A 19919-nucleotide genomic window follows, 5' to 3' on the forward strand; every position below is an offset into this window, starting at 1 on the left:
GGGACTATGAGTGTAGGAGGCTGTGAGGATGGGAATTGTGATGAACTCTCACCTTGGCCTCCATGAGTTGAAGCCTCCTCATATGCATCCCCACTTTCCCCAGTTCGATTTTCTGTTTTCTCAAACAGCAGTGAACTGAAATCAGTGTAGAGGGAGGGTTGCTGGCTGCAGAATCTTCTGCAGAGATCCCTAGCCTGCGTCTGAAATGTAATAATATCACGATAGTCTTTCTTCCCTTGCCAGTATTGCAAAGGAGCCAAACTTTGCATGATACAAGGAGTATTTCCAACTCAAATGCTGAACTCTTTCACAACTTAGCTGGGTATTATCCAAAAAAGGTAGCATCAGACCTTGCTGTCAAACTGGTCAATAACTTAGTAAGTTACTTGGTAGCAGAGGAGCAGTGTATGCTGAGTTCTGCCCCAAATCCTAGAAAGGTGCTTAGGTGATTCCATCAACTGCAGTGGGAAGCATTAGATGGCCTGTCAGATGCTGAAGACGTTTATAGAGGTACGATAAAACACTGAAGACTTTAAAAGGTCCAAGTATTAAATGTTATGTCAGTTACGAAGAGTAGTGACAGTGACCTGATGTTGCTGCGTTTGATTGTACCTGGTTTGGGTCAGAAATGGGTATCGACAATTTGAGCAGCCACTAAATACCTGTCAGCTCCCCACAAAGGATGCTGCTCGGAATCAGTCAGTGATAACTTTGTGTTTTCTGTTGCTGAATTCAGTTCCCGTTGTGGCATGGACAGATTTCCAGTGCAACTGGCCTCCAGCATCCTTTCCATAGGTTTTGATCTCCAAGCCTTGTCCTTTTCTCTTACCTCTGCTGTTGCACATTTAGCTCTTGGGTTCCTTCCTTCTGCATTCCTCCCCCGTCAGTGTTCCACAGCAGGCTTGTACTGTTTAAAAAGTAGGGGATGTAGACATCGAAGCACTGAGTATATAAGATTCAAATGTTGTTCAAGTGAATCCTCGAGTTTTGTAGCAAAATCTTAGCAACAAGAGAAGATTCTGCCTGGCAAGAAGGCTGAAACTTTTTTCAGATTGTGAAGGGGTTTGCAAGTGGGATGTACGGATTTGTTGGAGAGCACTTCATCAGTACTAGGGAAGACTAATTAACTTAAAAGGTGCTCTTAAAAGTGTGAGGCTGTCCGGATTCAGCTACTTACAAAGAGCTAAACTGTGCTTAAAGAAAACTTAAAATGCTCACCAGGGGACTGGTTCATTTGGGTTGAACTTAAACTGGCAGCTTGATTACAGCCACAGACCATCTTAAACAACCTCAGACTTAAAACATTTATATTGGCTAAAGAGTTGCTGTGCTTAACACTGCTGTTTGGTTTGATGTGACACTTGTCCTGATTCTTTGAATGTGGTGCTACGCTTTCACATCATACAACCACGGAATGGCTTGGGTTGGAAGGAACCTGAAAGATCACCCAGTTCCACCCCCTGCCATGGGCAGGGACACCTCCCACCAGGCCAGGTTGCCCAAAGCCCCATCCAGCCTGGCCTTGAGCACCTCCAGGGATGGGGCAGCCACAGCTTCTCTGGGCAGCCTGTGACAGTGCCTCACCACCCTCACAGTGAAGAATTTCTTCCTAATATCTCATCTAAATCTCCCCTCTTTTAGTTTAAAACCATTCACCCTTGTTCTGTCATTGTCTGCCTGAGCAAGAAGTTGCTCTCCATCTCTTCATAATAAGCCCCCTTTAAGTATTGAAAAAGGGGGGTCTCCCCAGAGCCTTCTCTTCTCCAGGCTGAATGCCCCCAGCTCTCTCAGCCTTTCTTCACAGGAGAGGTGCTCCAGCCCCCTGACCACCCTCACGGCCCTCCTCTGGCCCCGCTCTCACAGCCCCACACCCTCCTTGTGCTGGGCCCAGCCCTGGACGCAGCACTCCAGGTGGGGCCTCACGAGGGCAGAGCAGAGGGGCACAATGCCCTCCCTCCCCTGCTGCCCACCCCTCTGGTGGTGCAGCCCAGGACGCAGTTGGCCTGCTGGGCTGCAGGCACACACTGATGGCTCCTGTCCAGCTTTTTGTCCACCAGAACCCCAAGTCCTTCTCCTCAGGGCTGCTCTCAGTGAGTTCTTCTCCCAGTCTGTGCTCATGGCTGGGATTGCCCCAACCCAGGTTCAGCACCTTGCACTTGGCCTTGTTGAGCCTCACTGGGTTCATGTGGGCCCACTTCTCAGGTTTGTCCAGGTCCCTCTGGATGGCATCCCTTCCTGCTGGTGTATCAACTGCGCCTTTCAGCTTGGTGTCATCTGGAAACTTGCTGAGGGCGCACTCGATCCCACTGTCTGTGTCACTGATAAAGATATTAAACACCGCCGGTCCCAAGACAGACCCCAGAGGGACACCACTTGTCACCCGCCTCCACCTGGACATGGAGCCATTGGCCACCCCTCTCTGGGTGCAGCCTTCAAGCCAATTCCTTACCGACTGAATGGTCCACCATCATATCCATTTCTCTCCAATTTGGAGACCAGGATGTCATGCGGGACCATGTCGAAGGCCTTACAGAAGTCCAGGTAGATGACATCAGTCGGTCTTCCCTCGTCAACTGATGCAGCCACTCCATCACAGACGGCCACCAGGCTGGTCAGGCACGATTCATCCTTTGTGATATTTTGCCCTTTATTTGGTCGTCACTTGAAAATGGCTTCTGAAATAATATCACATCTCCTCGGGATGTTTGGGCCCTTGGGACACGGCGTAAGGAAGGGAATCAGTTACGGCAACTGCAGTCTCTCTTTGATTATCCAGTTGAGGTTTTATTTTTGATAGATGGCTCTCAGGAGCATGTGCTAATGTCTGAGGAGCAGAACGAGATATTCTTCAGCTGTGAAATTGCTGATCTGTGTATTAAACTCCAGTGTGTTAAAAACCGATTGTTTTCCCAATACAAGACTGTTGGTTTTTTTTGTCATTTTCCCAGTACAAGATTATTTTTTTTTTGTGGTTACCTCCTGGGTGCTGTGCCATTTGACCTGCAGTCAGAGGCACTCGTACATAGTTGGAGGCACGTGGACTGATGTCTGGTCTAGCTGTGTGTCAAACCCTGCAAGTGGATTATATCTCCGAGTTAGTGTTGAAGAAGAGAATAATCCAGGATGAGATGTTCTTGGAAGGATGTTACCTTCTCTGGCAAACATCTGGTAGCAGAAGCTCTGGATAGTGTTTTGGCCTTGCCAGAACCTCCCTTTGAGGTTTCAGGCGTGTAGACATTTGTGATCTGGCTTTAGTTTTTAGCAGGAAATAGTGGCTGTGGAAGGGTGATGGGAAGCCTCGCGTTAAGCACAGCAGATCAGGCTCTTTCTAAAAACAAGTTAAAAAACCAAACCCACAGCATATTAACTTGAGCTTTTGATGTACCGAAAGACTTAATTCAATGGGAGAGATCCTGATGAACACAGCTATATTTGTCCTGACAAGCACAGAACTTGAATCCGCATGGAGACACGAGGTTTCTCAGCTATGGATCCCACCTGTACTGCCAAGTGAGACGGCACCAACCCCTGGTCCTGCCTCCTGTAAGCGAGCTGCAGGTGGAGCCCACTGAGTTTCACTCGTGCTGCGAGAGGAGGGAGTTCAAAAGCAGTCCTTCGTGATGCTGGGGTGCTGCAAAGCCCTGGGCTTGTCAACGTGACTAAGTCTGCAAGCGTTCCGGTACCTCTGTAGACATTGATGATGAGTGTTAATAACCTGCATTGCTGAGTAAGGTCCTTTCTCTTACTGGCATAAACATATACGTATCAGTCTCCTGACCTGGATTGATGACTTATTTACAAACACATGCACATACATATATTTATTTAGGGGTGGGAGTGCTGGGAAGTCACCTTTTGGCTAACTAGCATGGCCCATACCATAAGCAGGCTGGGATTATCTAGCTTCAGTTCTTCTTCTAGATCCAAGACTGAACTCGAAAAGAAAATATCGGAACAAGGGTAGTCGATAGGGTTTCTTCAGGCAGTTGATCTGTCTTAAGTGAATCCTTGACTCAAATGTGTGTTGGTCAAGCATTACGATATATTTGAAGTTTTACTCAGTGTTGTAAGAGTTGTAGAATCATGGATGAACGCTTGCTGTTCTGTTACTTTTTCAGGAACACATGAATAAACCTAGAAAGCATACTTAAAGCGTTGTTGGTGTTTTCTTAGGGCTCTTCAAAAATGATACTAAACATATTATGTTGAGAAAGGAAAAAACAGATCAATGGGAGAATTCCCCAGTCCCTGAGAGGGGACTCCAAGGCTTGCTGCAACCTGGATTATTTCAGATAAGGATGTGGAACCTAGTTCTTAGTTAAGAAAATTCTCAAAGCCTTTTTGCTCTTGGTGTTTAAATGTTAATTGCCCCAGTATAATTACTCGCCCATGGTGGAACCCCCTGGCCATCCTGCTAGAAGTCAGCCAGGCGGAGCAACCTGATCTAATGTCAAGGTTGGCCCTTTTTGTCTTGTGGGGTGATTTAGGTGACCTCCAAAGGTTCCTGCCAACTAAAATTATTCTGTGATTTAGTTTCCGGTTAATCATGGTTAACTACAAATGTCCCGAGTTTCAGACAAGTAACTAAAAGCTGTCTGCAGCTAAGCTTTTTCCCGTGGGCTGGGGGAGGACTTGTGCTTTGCCACCGTAGCTAATAACCCAGAAGTGAGCACAGGCATGTTTCTGTGTTGCCTGTGCCCTGAGAAGCAATATGATGCATTATAGCTGCAAAGGAGTCGCCACACACTGCGTCTACTTAATACAGATTTTTACCTCTGTCCTGGAAGATCGGTGGAGTGGAAGAGATCTGTTACAGACAGTTAAAGATCAAAGTATGTAACCAAAACTGCATCATTTCTCCTTGAAATAACCATCTAAAATGGAGCAGGACATCACACCTTATTAACTGAATGATGCCAAGTTAAGCTGTTTTTTTAATTAAAAAAAAACAACAAACAAACAACATATTTAGCTGACCATAAATCATTTTCATGCTTAGAGATACAAGCATGCCTTAACTGGCTTATGTAAGCTTGTTTTAAAGTGATCAGCTTTAGTGGTCTAAATGGCTAAAATCTAACTGGCTTATTAGCACGAGCTAATGTGTTGCAAAGAAGAGGGAATAAGGTTCACTTGTACTTTTTTTTCTAACTTTTCCCCAATGGAGCAGCATTATTTGTTGATTTATATAACCATTAGGTAAATAGTACCCAAAACAAATTTAAAAGTAGCTTTTTAGCTGTACTATTCCAACTATTACTTACCTTTTTAATGCCCAGGTAAATTATCTGTGTATGTATTTCTTTTGAGGCCACAACAGGTAACAGGTTTATTCTACTTCAAGGTTTCTCTTGTTCTCCCCAAAGCCTACATCAGTGACAACCAAAGTCTTCTCTCCGAGTTGTTAATGTGGAGGCCACTAGGGGAACTGGGATGTCAAATGGAGAGGTCGGTTTCTTTGGCAGTGACTCTTCTCAGAAGTTCTGTGGAGTCAAGTTATCTAACTTGGCTCGCCATTTTTATACTCCAATGCAAAAATTCTTAACACACTATCTGCCTTTCCTATTTCTGCTGAAAAGGAGCAGCCAACTTGGTCCCAGCAGTTCAGTTTCAGTGGAGACCATGAGGCAAAGCACCGACTGTGTATGAATGAAGGCAGATATTGTGCTGAATGCTGGAAAAAAGGCAATGTAATGCGAATAGTCATATTCAGCTAGAGCTTGTTAGTGACCTGATTACCTCACTGAAATTACTACTGCATTTTTACTAGCATGTTAAGATACTGTTTTAAAATGCATTTTGGTAATTGTAATTCTTCCTTTTTTTTTTCCTAGAAATGTTATGAACAAAAACAGTACAAAAATGGACTCAAGTTCTGCAAGATGATACTCTCTAACCCAAAATTTGCTGAACATGGAGGTAACTGCGGAGCTCAAAAGTTTCTTTTTTCCTTTGTCATGTGTTTAAATGGATAGTCAGTCTATTTGATGCTTTTGGGAAAGAATGGAGCTTGTCAGTGAGAATAATTCTGTCCTTGTGGCCGAATAATACTCTGCATCTTTAGTCATAGTGCATTCACACCAAATGTCCCCACTAGCTCATAGTCAGAAACCCTTTGTGGTAGGAAGATCAAAAGGTATAGTAGATGCACGCTTCATTGAAGTTTCCAATTAAGTTTCCTTTCTAGGTTTCCAGGTCAAAATGTTAGTGTGGTTTTTAATAGAAAGCCATCCCTTCTTTTGAACATTACATGAAGGTGTTCTGCCAAAGAATTAAAAATCTTACCTTTTTTGTCAAATGTATATTTTGTACTGCCAATCACATTGCTACTTGATGCTTGGACTGACCTGTTCTGATAAATATTTTCCTGTCCAGTTTCCTGCAATATTGGTTTTATTTACACCTCTTAGAACTGAATCATCAGTAAGACACCCTAGTCCTACTGCATTACGGGATTTCTGTTGCACGGTTCAGGGAATACTTCTTTTGATACAGTGAATTTTTGTTTGTCTGCTCTTCAGGCAGTCTAACATTCTGAGTGTGCATGTACTGTGTCAAAACTACTTTGCTTTCTGACTTCATCAAATCTTGGCAAAATGTTTGACTAATCTTTCTTTCATCAGAGCCTGCTCTTTTTTGGTTGTCTTCATTCCTTCCCTAGAGGTAGAAGTACAGGTTTTTAGTTGCTTCAAAACTATGGAGTGGCCTGTTTAGCTTTGTGCCCTAATCACTTACCTCTACTAACACGTGTGTTTTTATAACCTCTCACTACACAGTTCTATGTCTTTTCTGCTCCTGCTGTCTTAAACTTTTCCAGGACAGCTAGCTGCCTTGGCAGTCCATATACTACTTGGGCTCTGAGCCACTAGTGGCTTTGAAGCTTGGGAGCAAAGCCTGGAATGAACAGCTGAAGCAGAACTAAGCCAGTGAAATGATCTGATGGGAAGCTGCACTGTTGTCACACTTAGCTTCAGAGATAAGGAATTATAAAAATTTAGTGAGAAGGTGATAAACAGATGGATTGCTATGGCTGGACGGTTATCTGCCTGGTGTGGGAAGGTAGGAGTAGCTTGCCCTCCTTCACAGAGTGGGGATATTCTTTTTCAAGCTTCCTGGTGTGCTGTGAGGGTATCATTCTGGCTTTGTGTTCCCACAGTGTGGATGTAGGATGGTTTAAAAACAAAACAAAAGGGCTTATTTTGGGTTGTCTTTCACTTTAGGTGTACTCTTAAAGAAAACTGTTAGAGACAGGTCTACCAATTAAAGTTCAAGCAGGCATTATAACTGACCTTGAGATCATGGGCCCTTTCCATTAACGCAGGGGAAAATGTTGCAGTTAGAGGAAAAACTGAATATGATGTTGAAAATGAGACTAATAATCTTCTGGCAGTGGGTGAAAATAAACGGTCTCGTATTAAGCAGGAAAAACAAAAACAAAAATGAACCCACCCATGAATCTGGATGAGCTTTCAGGCAGAGTGCATGCTTACATGCAGCTTGTTTCCCACAGTGTTACTTGAATGCAGGAAGAAGAAAAGCAATAGTCATGCAAACATATTATTTGGAATCTTCTGCCTATCAAAATCCTACTACTTTGAGAAGGTCTTTTACCCCCAAAGTACTGTAGCAGGAAATAAGGTCCTCTTAACTAATGTTTTGAAAGCAACCTGCAATAAACTGGTTGTGACAGATTTTTTTTTCTTACGGTGTGACACAACCTGATAAATTTCTTTCATGTTCTGCCTACCTGGAACCTTAGTACATAAAGCCAAGCCCTCTAAAATTGTTTCAGCTTATTGCTAACTCACTAATGAAAAAATAGATTTAACCAAAGCTTGTGTTGTCCATGTTCATCACATCTGTATGATGCTCTGCAAAGGTCTTTTAAGACCAGTTTCGAGAAAGGAAATGCCTCCATATAACAACCTTCAGCTGTGTAAGGCAGCTATTCTGATCTAAATTTATCATTTAATGGGGAACTTTACTGTGTAACAACTTCAAAGGCTATCTGCATTGTGAAAACTGGCATCTGGGAAGTGAGAAACATAAGTATATGATATTTCTTACAGAAACGCTCGCTATGAAAGGACTGACCTTGAACTGTTTAGGGAAGAAGGAAGAAGCATATGAGTTTGTTCGTAAAGGACTTCGTAATGATGTAAAGAGTCACGTCTGTATCCTTTGTAATATAAAACCTGATCTTTTTTTGGTGTGTTCTCACTTGTGTATCATCTTATTGCTGCATCAACCCATACTTTTGAAATACATAATATGGTCTGTATATAGAAATCTGAAATGAAGTGCATATAATTAATATTAATTTGTAGTCAAATACTTGAAAAAATACATTTTCTTTACTTTCTACAATTTTACAGAATCTTTAAGAAAAATAAAATGCCTTTCACGTTTAAGTGTCTTACAAAAAGACCATTTGTGATGCTTACTTTCTGTAGAAAGTAAGTACAGCGTGTGAAATCTGGCCCTTTTCTAAAGTTTTCTTTTTTCTTAGTTGGGTATAAGAAATGCTGTCTAGAGGTGCTATGAAAATATCTATTTTGCTACTAAATTTTAAACAGTGGTTTAGATCATTTGGCTTGATGACTACCATTGTCTTCTAAGCTTGTCTTCCAAAAGTCTATATGTATGAAATATATGTCAGCTACCCAAGAACTTTGGCAGTAGCTATCTTTTGTTTGTCGTGCCACAGGTAGGAGCCTACTTTAAATTTGCCTTATGTATTCTATGTGCATGTCAAGTCTATTCAGGGGCAAGTTTTCCATTAAATCTTGTTTGATTTTATTTTTTTACTATCCAAAAAAAAAATCTTCCAGGGTATCATGGTTGAAAGAAACACTTTTTGATTGCTGTCTGGCTAACACAAAGGGATTTCTGTTTATGCCTATGTTAAACCTCCAGGGAGCTTGTGGTTGCAGATCAAAAAACATCTCCCCCAATGAAAAAAAAAAAAAAACAACAAACAAAAAGACTCTAAGCATATGGAGGACATTAGAGTTTCTAGAGAGATAGTGTAGAAGAATCAAATGTAACTTGCTCCTTCCTGATCTAAGGGCTAAATAGGTAAGGAATACCAAAGCAATTTTAATTTGTGTAAGAAGTCTTACAGCTTAGAGGAGCAAAAGAATCTGGGCAAGTTTGGAGAAACAAATCTCTACCCTTAAATCCCACTTTGGAATTATTTATTTATCAGCAATCCTAATTCTTGTTTGTGGGACTCTTAAAATTGTCTAGAATCCTTCCTTTCCAGTGCTGGAGGGCTCACTGGAAGAATTGATATTTTTTCCAGTCTACTTTGGTTGTATGGGGTGGTCAAAGAGGTACTTCCCAGATAAGTTTAAAAAAATGTTTGTTTTTGTAGTGAATTTTACTGGATTTCTCACCGTTTTGCTGACTCTTAAAACTCATCTTACTGTAAGATGACTACAAGGATTTTTTTGTATTCTGAATTCAGAGAAAGTATAAGCTCACCTGAGTCCTCCTAGGCATAAGCGTCCTTTTCTTTTTTTAGCTGCATCCTTAAAATCAGCACTGACAAAGCAAGAAGTTGCCACTTCTTGCATTCAAGTGTATTGTTGTAGCTTTCAGTGAATCCTCTCATAAGCCTCGAGCAAGGCATCTGCTTGCAGAATTACTTTTCTACTGAGCAGAGGTTTGCTGCATAATGAATTCAGACCAGGCATCAAAGGTTGGTCACGGTATTTCGGTTGTCATCTTTTGATGTTCTTAAGAAATAGCAAACATCTTTTTATTACCATGCTGTGAGAGCAGCTGATGATCACAATGCCGCTGCCCAAATAGCTGATTCTCCTGCTGGAGGGGCTCTGGTGTGTGTGGGGAGAGTCAGGAGGAGAAGATATATTCTTGCCCTTGAGGAACTTGGGTCTGAGGCTGAACTTCTTAATAAAGGTTTCTTTTACCCAGGGAAGTGGTTGAGTCACCATCCCTGGAGGTCTTTAAAAGACATTTAGATGTAGAGCTTAGCGATATGGTTTAGTGGAGGACTTGTTAGTGTTAGGTCAGAGTTTGGACTAGGTGGTCTTGGAGGTCTCTTCCAACGTAGGTGATTTTGTGATTCTCTCAGAGAATTTACAGGGGCTTGTGATTAGCCCTGAAGTTGAAAAGGTGTTGATCCTCAGTATTACCTAAACAGAGCTTGGGAAGTTCTCAAAAATAGTCTTTCTGTTTCTTCCACGTGAGCTTAAGGACTGTTAATTGGATTAAAGGGAGAGAGACCAGGGGTAGCCACTGAAGGCACCTTCTCCTGGTAGATGGTTTCAAGGACTTGAAATATGTCTGTGTATTGTTTTGTTGCAGTAAGGGGTGAAAGTGCTTTTGGTGTATTGTCATCTGTGCTTTCTAAATAGTATGTCGTAGAGGATGATTAAAGTACAGCTGGTCACCTTAATGTCCTGGTTTGTTTAAGGATGAAGAAAACTTTGATTATTCTGCAGGTTCAAGTAGTTTCCCCCACTGAGGTTTGGGAGAAAATGGCAGCTGTAAAACTACTCAGAAATGCTGACATTTTCTTGTCGAAGTACAAATGAGTTCTGACCCTTTTAAAATGTAATTTGAATCAAGGCTCTGCACTTATTTCAGTATGCAGTGTTTCAGTAGGTGGCATGTTAGGCTTTCAGGACACTTTAGGAACACATTCAAGACCGGCCAGAGCTGTCTAATATATAATGAAGTGGTAGTGTTGTGCTTTATTGGCTTGTACCAGCTGTCATACTTTGTTTGGTGTCTGCCGTTGTACAGACTTGGTTCCCAAGGAGTTATGCCTTGCTTTCCGTGATTGCTTGATGAAGAACATGATTTATGAGGGATTAAAACAGATTACCAGTTGGATCTGGGAACAGTAACGATGCACAATAAATAGCTTGGAGCATCATATCTTAGTGTAAGAACAAATTTTTTTTGGACTGAATAGTCTTGCTGTAGGCAAGGATCTAAATTATCAGCTGTTCATGAGGCTACAATTTGAAGGTGCTGCATTTAACTCTGATTCATGTCCTCGGTACTTGAACACAAATAGGCAAAGCAGGATTTATAGAAAGCAGCAGCCGAGTCAGACCGACTTCAGGAACTGTTTCCAAATCCCATCCCCCTCCGTGGAGTCTGACATCCTTATGGCAGCAGCAGCAGCTCTGCTAGCAGTCTCAAAGCGGTATAGGAAGTTCTTGTACCATTCATCTGAAGTGACTGGTGTTCCAGAAGAAACATAAACCAGGGGCTCTTGTGTAATCGAAGCTTCCCTCAGACTCTGAATTCTTACCATACTTTTATTTCAGTTGAAGTCTTACCCTTTATTCTTCCAACCTGCTTTTTGTCTTAATGTCTGGAACTCACTCTAGCACTTGAGTCTTTCTAAGAAAGGAGGAACTTATCTTTCAGTTTCTTTGATTAATCTGAGCAGGTTAAACCACTTTTTTTTTTCTTCTGTGCCTTCTCCATTTACTGGTTTCAAAATGCTTGTAACTTTGGAGGGAACAGTTGCTTCTATTTCAATTCAGTAGAATAAGAACTGATGAATTTTTTTGGCTGTTGGCACAAATAGCTCACAAGGCTGAAACTGCAAGCGGATGAAGGATGCATATACCTTTTCCCAGGATTTTCTGGGCTTAGCTGCTTCAGAGGCACATGAGAGAGCCTCAGGAGAGAACTTTTGAGTCACCTTTGATTTGAAAATCAAGTAGTGCAGAATTACTGCTGCGGAAGATACTGCCTCAGTGAGCTACTAGTAACCTGAAGTAGCAAATAGTATATCATGTCAAGTAGTATTTCTTTTAATACAGCTCTAGGAGACAGATGTAAACACACAGTGTAATGTGTTGCTATGACACCTGTTGGTTTTATGCTTTGAATTCAGAATCTTTTCACAGTTTAGAAAAAAAAATATGCTTGGCAGAGAAGTCTATTGAAATGTGAAAAGACACACCATGATGGAAGTCTGAGATGCTGAGAATCTGACAAAGACATTTAGTGCCCAGAAGTGTTAAGATTTCCTTTTATTGATGAACGAAAGGTAGCTGTATATGTCCCTTACTGTAAAATCTGGAGACTACTTGAGGTTGCAGATAGGCAGGTGGGGTGAAGTAGAACTTGTACACCAACTGTAGTTTTTAGAATGAGTCACTTCTAGGGATTAAAAAATCCTATTGTAGTCACAGTAGTATACTTTAAGCAATGCATCTCTAGGAATAACTCTGTGTCATTCAGTCTTTGAATCATTTATTTTTTTAAAGTTTTTAGTTTGTAAAGGGTGACAGTCTTCAAGGAAGCCATCAAGTTATTTGGTCTGTAACATGAATGCCCTGTAACGCAAAAAATTGCTATGTGAAAACTGTGGATGTGTCTTCCTTAACTTGTATTAGGTTGGCACGTCTATGGTCTTTTGCAGCGTTCTGATAAGAAGTATGATGAAGCCATCAAGTGTTACCGGAATGCGCTCAAGCTAGATAAGGATAATCTACAGATCTTGAGAGATCTTTCTCTGTTGCAGATCCAGATGAGGGATTTAGAAGGATATAGAGTAAGTATTCTATTTAAACTCCTATTTAATACTGTTAGTATTCTCTTGTTACATTCCGTTATTAATTCTTTTATTGGTAGTAATTTACTTACTACTTGGTTTTGATATTTCAAACTAGGAAGTGTTTTAGACCGTTGTTTTGGAAAGTATGAAAATGAATTGCAGCAGAGCTCCATATAATATTGGGAGCAGATCCCAGAAGTAAAATTATTCTATTAAAACTTGACTAGTGAATCACCTTTTTAAAATTCTGGCTGTGAACTGATTTTTCATTAAAATACAAAAAGGATAAGGCTTAAAGCTTAACAAGTGAGAGTACTTGCGTTATTGTGTAGTATTGCAAACAAAGTTTTGGTTGCATGTACTGAGGGCGTTCTTTGTTAGAAATACATGCTCATGAAACTGAACTTTGTTACATGGTGTCATAAAAGCGAGCAAAGAAACAAAATAGCTCTTATGGTTTTGTGAGGAATTTTTTCTTTGTTATGACTTGCAGGGTTTTATTAGGGCTTATTGGATTAGAGATGCCTATCCTATAAGAAGTGCTTTTGCAAACAACAAAAAAAAATCCAGGTTTCTCTGAAAGTCTGTAGAAATTAGTACTACTTACATTGTTTCAAGAACAATTTCAAATATGGATAATGGTGTGTTATATGAAATTTTTTTATGGAATGTTGTGAGATGCGTCACTCTGCTGAAAGTGCTTTGAATTTATCCTGAGGGCTGTATTAAATAGTGATTGCTCCCTCCACCAAAAGAAACAAAAACAACAAACACAACCAACCAAAAAAAAAAAACCAAAACCCAAAACATCTCCACACCCTAGGTTTTATTGAGGATATGGGAAACTTTTGCCCCATGCAAATTGCTTTCATGAATCCCAATACAGATTTTATCACGAATAAAAACTTTGAATTTGTGTAAGAACTGAGTCAGTGGTTTCAAAATAGCTGAATTGATTTGGCTGCCAAAGGGAGAAGTGTTGCTTTTTTTTTTTGTCCTCTTCCATATGAAGTAAGAGGGCTGGATTGTGGGTTTCCACATTAGTTGATCTACTTGACTGAGCATGTTGAATTTGCGAAGGGAAGAGAAACAGATAACTGAGATGTGGTTTGGCTGAGGAAGGGAGGTCAGAGAAGCACTGCAGCAGTGTAAGTATCCGGACCTTGTGCCTGGGCATGAGTGGAATAGGACTGCTCTTTGAGCAGCAGTGGGCTTGTGCTTTTTAGTGGAACCCACTGAGACTTCAAAGCTCTGTCGTTGGAAATAAGAGGACCATAAGAGGTACTTCTGACAATGACGGTTTTTGTATACCAATAAATAGATTTTTATGCATTGTGCCATAACTCCTATATTTAGACTCTAAGCTTTTATGACAGAAACATGCTTCTTTTGCATATTCTGTTAGAATTTCAAAAACAGTCTAGCTTAGGGCTTTTCAAATATCTTTTAAATTGTTAGCTGTAGTGGTGATAGACCATGGTAATGATTTTTTTTTTTTAAATGGCTTTTCTTTTACTCAAGGAGACAAGATACCAGCTACTTCAGCTGCGCCCCACACAACGGGCTTCCTGGATTGGATATGCAATTGCATACCATTTACTTAAAGATTATGATATGGCCTTAAAACTACTTGAAGAGTTTAGAAAAACCCAGCAGGTAAGACATCCTATTCTAAAACAAACAAACAAAAAAAACCACTTTGGGTATAAGAGACAATCTGAAGAATTAGTTCTTCATAATTAGGAAGAACTAATGAGGAAGACATTTCTTTTATTTGTGGAGTTTTCTTCTATGAACATTTAGCTCCTGGAAATCTCTTCCAGGAGCTAGCAGCTGATGCAAATTATACAGGCTCACTTGTTTCCTAGCAATAAGCTGTTAGGGTTGAAGAAGTAAGGGTAGCTTCATGTGGAATAACTGAGTAACTTGAAGTCTGTGAGACGTGCAGCTAAAGAAAACTGGTGATGATACTGTCCCTTTACAGTAGGTAAAACTTCAGAAAATCCTGTTTAATATTGGATCTGTGCATAGATGCCCTCTTACTTTCTCCTACCATAATATGGGTATCAGTACACCTCTACAAAGAGCATGAAAGTAAACTTCTTCATTTTGTATGCATCTATGTATTATTCACTTAAAGTCAGTGCTTGGTGTCAGAGCTGCATGAAAGCAGAGTTAGAAATTCTTACGTTTGAGAAGATCTGGTGTTACTGAAACTTGTTAGAATAAATCAAATGATACAATACTAAAATCCCCAAGTATAACATTTTTTTAAAGAGATACCATTCACTTCTGTTATTGGTAACTTGGCGTTATAAAGTCTGAATTAACGTAACAGTGGATGCGTTCTATGTTCTGTAACATAGAAAGAAAAAACATGTTGATAGAGGTCTTCAGCTTGGGAGATGTGCTGGAAATACCATGCACAGGTACTGAAATATTACCTGATCTATAGATTGTGATTATTGCTGTGTTTTTTTGAACAAAAATGTTGCATCTCGTCTAAGATAATTGCATTTGAGATCCTTTCATGCTGCCAGAAGTGGAATAACTTGAGAAAAGCAAGTTAGTAGTTGCTAAGAGTGTTTGTGTCTTGATCGTGTATCATGTGGTCACATATAAGACATTGTAAGCCAGGGATGTGTAGCTTGATAGCCAAAAACAATAAATTGGGCCATCTCTTATGAGTGTTTGATAACCAAATTCATGGTTCTTGCATGAATCAGCAGAGCCCTGTCTGAGTTTGATGTTGTAATTAGAAATAATATATAATAGATGGGAAACTGCAAATGATGGACTGTAAGAAAGTGAGGCTTTCTTAAGGGCCAGGAGGGCTTAACAGTTGTGTTGGTTCATTGGAGAGAACGGAAGTGATACTGCTCATGTTGTTGCCTTTTCTAAAAGATTGTGTGTGAATATGCTTGTCTGGGGGCAGTCATGATGATACACTCTTCAGTCTAGTAAGCCAGATTCAAGTACCATCTGCCATAGATAAAAATGTTAAATCAGTTGAGTCTGTTGAAGTTATCACAATCTTTAAAAATAAATAAATAAATTCTGAGTAGTTGTCTAGCTCTGATGCCATTTTTTAGTAAGAATGGAAATATTTGGGAAATTTATGTAAGACAAGGATTTGTACTCGAATAATACAAACAACATGAACTGTTCAACTGTTGCTCAGCATAATACTGATCACAGGGAAACAACAGAAAAGCTGTTTAAGTATCTGAGAAGAGAAATATGCCATGAGTGTTGGACAGCATGAATGTATAGAAAATCAGTTAGGTCAAGCCTTTCCTCTTTTCTGAAATCAGTAGATGAAGTTATGTAAGGTATTGTGCTTTCCCCCCAAAACATTAAAAATAAAAATGACCACATTAGTTTCCATTTCTCTTTCAAATAAAGTTCTGTGCCTTGTGCTTTGCTGTACGAGCTCACTGAGATATGCAGGCTCACAAAGAGTGCAACTGCTGGAAGTAAAAATTGTTTTGGTCCAGAGCAGTCAGGATAGCACGAGGAAAATCACAGTTCAATTTTGCCACATTTTGGCTTTTCCACACTAGTTCCCAAATGTGCTGATTGTGCAGTCTCTGGGTATTTAACAGTCTTGTGCTTAAAATGGTTGAGCTCAGTATATTCCTGAATCTGAGGAGGTGCACTTCTTGCTTGCTTTACTTGTCAAATCTCCCTTCTTGCCTTGTAGTCTGTATTCACTCAAACTTAACAGATGAGCTTTTATGGCTTGGTGGAATATCGTACGTCACTTTGATAAAAATGGTGGTGGTACTCACTATTTAAAGGGAAGGGTTGAAAAACTGAAGGGCTTCCAAGTCACTAGTAAATGGGAGTCCTGAGCAAGCTGATGCTTGGGGGAATTTTATGGTAATTTGTATTAGGCTTCATACTGTTTACCGTTTTTGATTAATGAGCAAAGAAGCGTAAAATGTGATGTAAAATGCTGCTGCTGTAATGAATGGTAAATAACGGCACTGTAGGGTGATCATTATCATTTACTTGGATTACTCAGGCAGCTTTGTCCATTCAGATGTGAATTAACACAGCCAAAACCAAGCAGTAAAACTAAGAAAAAGATCAAGGAACTGACACTTTAGTGATGGTAGGTGAGTATGTTAGGGTGCAGTATTACAAAATAACTGAGCTAACCCAACTACGAGCTGTTGCCAAAAGCAGCAATGTGGCGTCCTGTGTGCTCCCACTGCTTCCTTGGGCAGCACTGTTTGACTCCCGGAGGGCTGGCTCAGGAAGCCAAAGTGACAGAAATATAATCACTGTTTTGAAGGATTGATTGGCTCAACTGAACAACTGTGAGGTGAGAGGGGAAAGGAAAGGGAATAATAGAAGGAAGTGAGCTGCCTCTGTTGATCCAGGCTGCGGTTAGATTGGCTTAGCTTACTGTAAAGTTGGCCCTCGGGGCAGAGATTTGGGTGAAAAGCAGAAAAGACCCCCTATTTCCGAGAAGAAATGGGAATTTTCTCTATAGAGCACTGATAACTGAGAGAGCAAGATTTTCTGATGACCCTGTTCTTAAAAAAAAAAAAAAAAAAAGAAAGAAAGACAATATGGAAAGATAGAGGACTAGAGAAATTGTTGTTTAGTGAAAGGTGGAGATTCCATTTGTTTCCTGCAAGCAGGAAAAAAAAAAGGTGATTCTAGTACAGTTTAGATGCTGATTTTTGGGAAGAATGATAGCTAAGAAGATTGCTTAGAAAGGAGAAACAACGACAAGTAATAGCTGGAAAGGGAACAACAAATTGAAATGATACATCACTTTTTGCCACTGACAGTTTTATTCTAATGGTTAAGTTATCGTTGGGAATGGTGAATTTTCTGTCTCCTAGTCTTTCAAGATCTAGATCAATGCTGCCTGCCATCTGGAAGCTGTAAATTAGCCAGATGCACAATATTTCAGTCAAAAACAGGTTATGAGGTTGAATGCAGAAATCACTGCAGGAAATATGACAGCCTGTGCTGTACAAATTAAATCAGATGACTTAAGAGTCAGCTCAGAATCTGAGTTTTAGGAACCGAGGTGTAAAACAATTATGCAATTTGTTTTACTGTTGTATGTCCCATTTTTCCTTTCTTCTTTTCCAGAGCAAAATTTTTATTCTTAATTTTTATTTTATTCCTAATTTCTGCATCAGGCCCACAATTACAGATATGGACAGAAAACCTCTGGAGTTTTGGGGTTCTGCTCTTAGGTATGTTTTGGCTGCATCTTGTCACATTCTTTCAGTGACAGTTATGCTAGGGCATCTACAGTTGTAAAATTGATTACTTTTCTGGTCCAGGAGAAGAAATTTCTTCTGAAACAGCTGAATTGAGTTCGAGACAAAGTTGAACATCTTGTGTACAAGACATAAAAGCTCTTCTGGGGGGAGGGAGGAGTAAAGATGTGTTGTGCAGCAATTGCAATGGTGTGTGTGCGGGGGGGCTTTTTATGGAATCTGTTATTCTTTAAGACAACCTAATTATTCAGATCAGGTTCTGTTTGAACACAAACTGTTTGTCTTCTGGTGAATTGCATGCGTAAGTGATCATTAACCTGATTAGGTTTCCAAATTCTCTCTGAAAAGGAGCTTTTCCGAAAGTACTTTTAAAATTGCTCTGAGAGTGACAGTAAGCACAGCATCTTACTGTTGGATTTGCCCTATCTATAAGAGGGAGTTCATTTGACTCTTTGGCATTTCACCATTTCTTTTGTTAGTCCTGCCAAGCCAGAACAGCTAAGAGAAGGTGAACTGACATCCGCTTCTTGTCCTTGATTATTTTTTAAGGTTGTTGGGGTAATTTCTTTCTATTTTTAAGGCCTACAAATAATTAATGAAATGTCGAAAAGCTGTCCTACTTGAGAAACTTAAGCATAAGTGCATTGTATAGAAAGGGACAATACTGATACAAAGAAAATGAAGGAAAAAGAAGAATTGAAATGGTGCTCAGCAGCTTCGGTTCTGTGTGCTGCAGTAATGCTAAGCAGGAAGGCATGCTTGAGTGCTTAACTCCTGTTGCATGTGTCAGGTCTGTGAAGCCGTTAATGCTTTCCAGGGAACAACGTTTTTGTTAGCAATTTCCGATGTTTAATATGGATAAAAATTGAGCCAAGGTAGAAACAGAAATGGAAATGCAGATGGAGGAAATACCCTACTCTTTTCTTAATCAAGTATATCTTGCTAGCTGCTGACTCGAGGATGTACATGGTCTAATCTTGTTTGTTCCGTTAGCCATCATTTGCTTCTTCAACAATTAAAAAAGAAAACAAAAATAAACAGCATCTAAATGCTGTTACTTTCAGCCCCCAAACTGATGTTTGTTGTCAAATATACACTTCTTTACATTTTATTTACTTATAATGTTTTTCAGAGTATGTCTTTCAACAAGGAAATCTTCCTCCTTAAAAATACAGAGTACTGTAAAAGCTGCCTCTGAAAATTCAAGGAGTATGTAAACAGGAATGTTAAATCTCAAAATGGATCTGTACTTAGAGAAGAGCTGGACGTAGTAATTTAGGACAATATTCTTTTAATATGAATGTTAATTTTAACCAGTTAAACGTCTTTGTTATTGATCATTAAATGACTTGGTTCTTTAAAGAAGACAGTGGAAAAGCTTTACTCGGGGAACAGAAAAGGAATAGTAAACCATTTGGTGACCAGTGTGACTTACAAGCGTTGCTTGCTCAGGAAGAAACAGAGTATGCAGTGTCATGGGAGAGAAAATCAGTAATGATTTATCAAGCTCAACTGCCTCTTACCTATTTTTATTACAGAAAACAAAACAAAACACACATTTAGATTGTAACTGTCTTGTCTTCTATAATTTCATTATCATAAACTGTAGTATAGATCTGCTGGGCCTTGTCCATAGCTCTTGTATTTGGTCTCTGAATTTTTTGCAATTTATTTGTAATTCAAGTGGCTTCTGTGTATAGTAGGGAAGAGCACTTACAATGAAATGATCGTGATGATTCTGGGAAGACTTTTCAGTGCCTGAGTACACTTGAAGGAGTTTTCCCTAGAAGGGAACGCGTTTCAATATGCCATCCTCTTTTAGTGGCTGATGTATCAGTGGAAAGTTGGATGGCATACTAGTTTTACCTTAGTCTGTTGATAAATTTCCATGCAGCTGGCAGCGGACCTCAAAAGAATTATCTGTTGTTTGAAAACACTCTCTGCATTGCTTGTGCACTGTACTTTCAAGGGGATTGGAGTCTATACAGAGAGTATTTGGTTAGAGCGAAATAGTGCAGATTTCCTGTCTGGAAAAATCCCAGTTGTCAAGCTATGGCCAGTGTTTGGGCGGTTCGTTGCTCTTTGGAGAAAGAGTTTGATCCAGAATTTTTGGTATATTG

The 19919-nt window shown here is 40.0% G+C and overlaps 1 protein-coding gene across 5 annotated transcripts in view; it reads left to right on the top strand.

The window, feature by feature from the left end:
* NAA16 (N-alpha-acetyltransferase 16, NatA auxiliary subunit) overlaps positions 1-19919 on the top strand; it is a 65426-nt gene that overhangs the window by 5765 nt on the left and 39742 nt on the right. For all 5 annotated transcript variants that reach the window (XR_010827614.1, XM_066988131.1, XM_066988138.1 and 2 more), the window contains exons 2-5: positions 5835-5919; positions 8070-8174; positions 12390-12547; positions 14072-14206. Coding sequence is in view for 4 of the 5 variants with exons in the window: in XM_066988131.1 (XP_066844232.1) it covers positions 5835-5919; positions 8070-8174; positions 12390-12547; positions 14072-14206 (483 nt within the window). In the remaining variant the exon portion in view is untranslated. The remainder of the gene's footprint in view (positions 1-5834; positions 5920-8069; positions 8175-12389; positions 12548-14071; positions 14207-19919) is intronic.

The sequence above is a fragment of the Anser cygnoides genome, chromosome 1 (assembly GCF_040182565.1).
Source record: "Anser cygnoides isolate HZ-2024a breed goose chromosome 1, Taihu_goose_T2T_genome, whole genome shotgun sequence".
Taxonomy (NCBI): domain Eukaryota; kingdom Metazoa; phylum Chordata; class Aves; order Anseriformes; family Anatidae; genus Anser; species Anser cygnoides.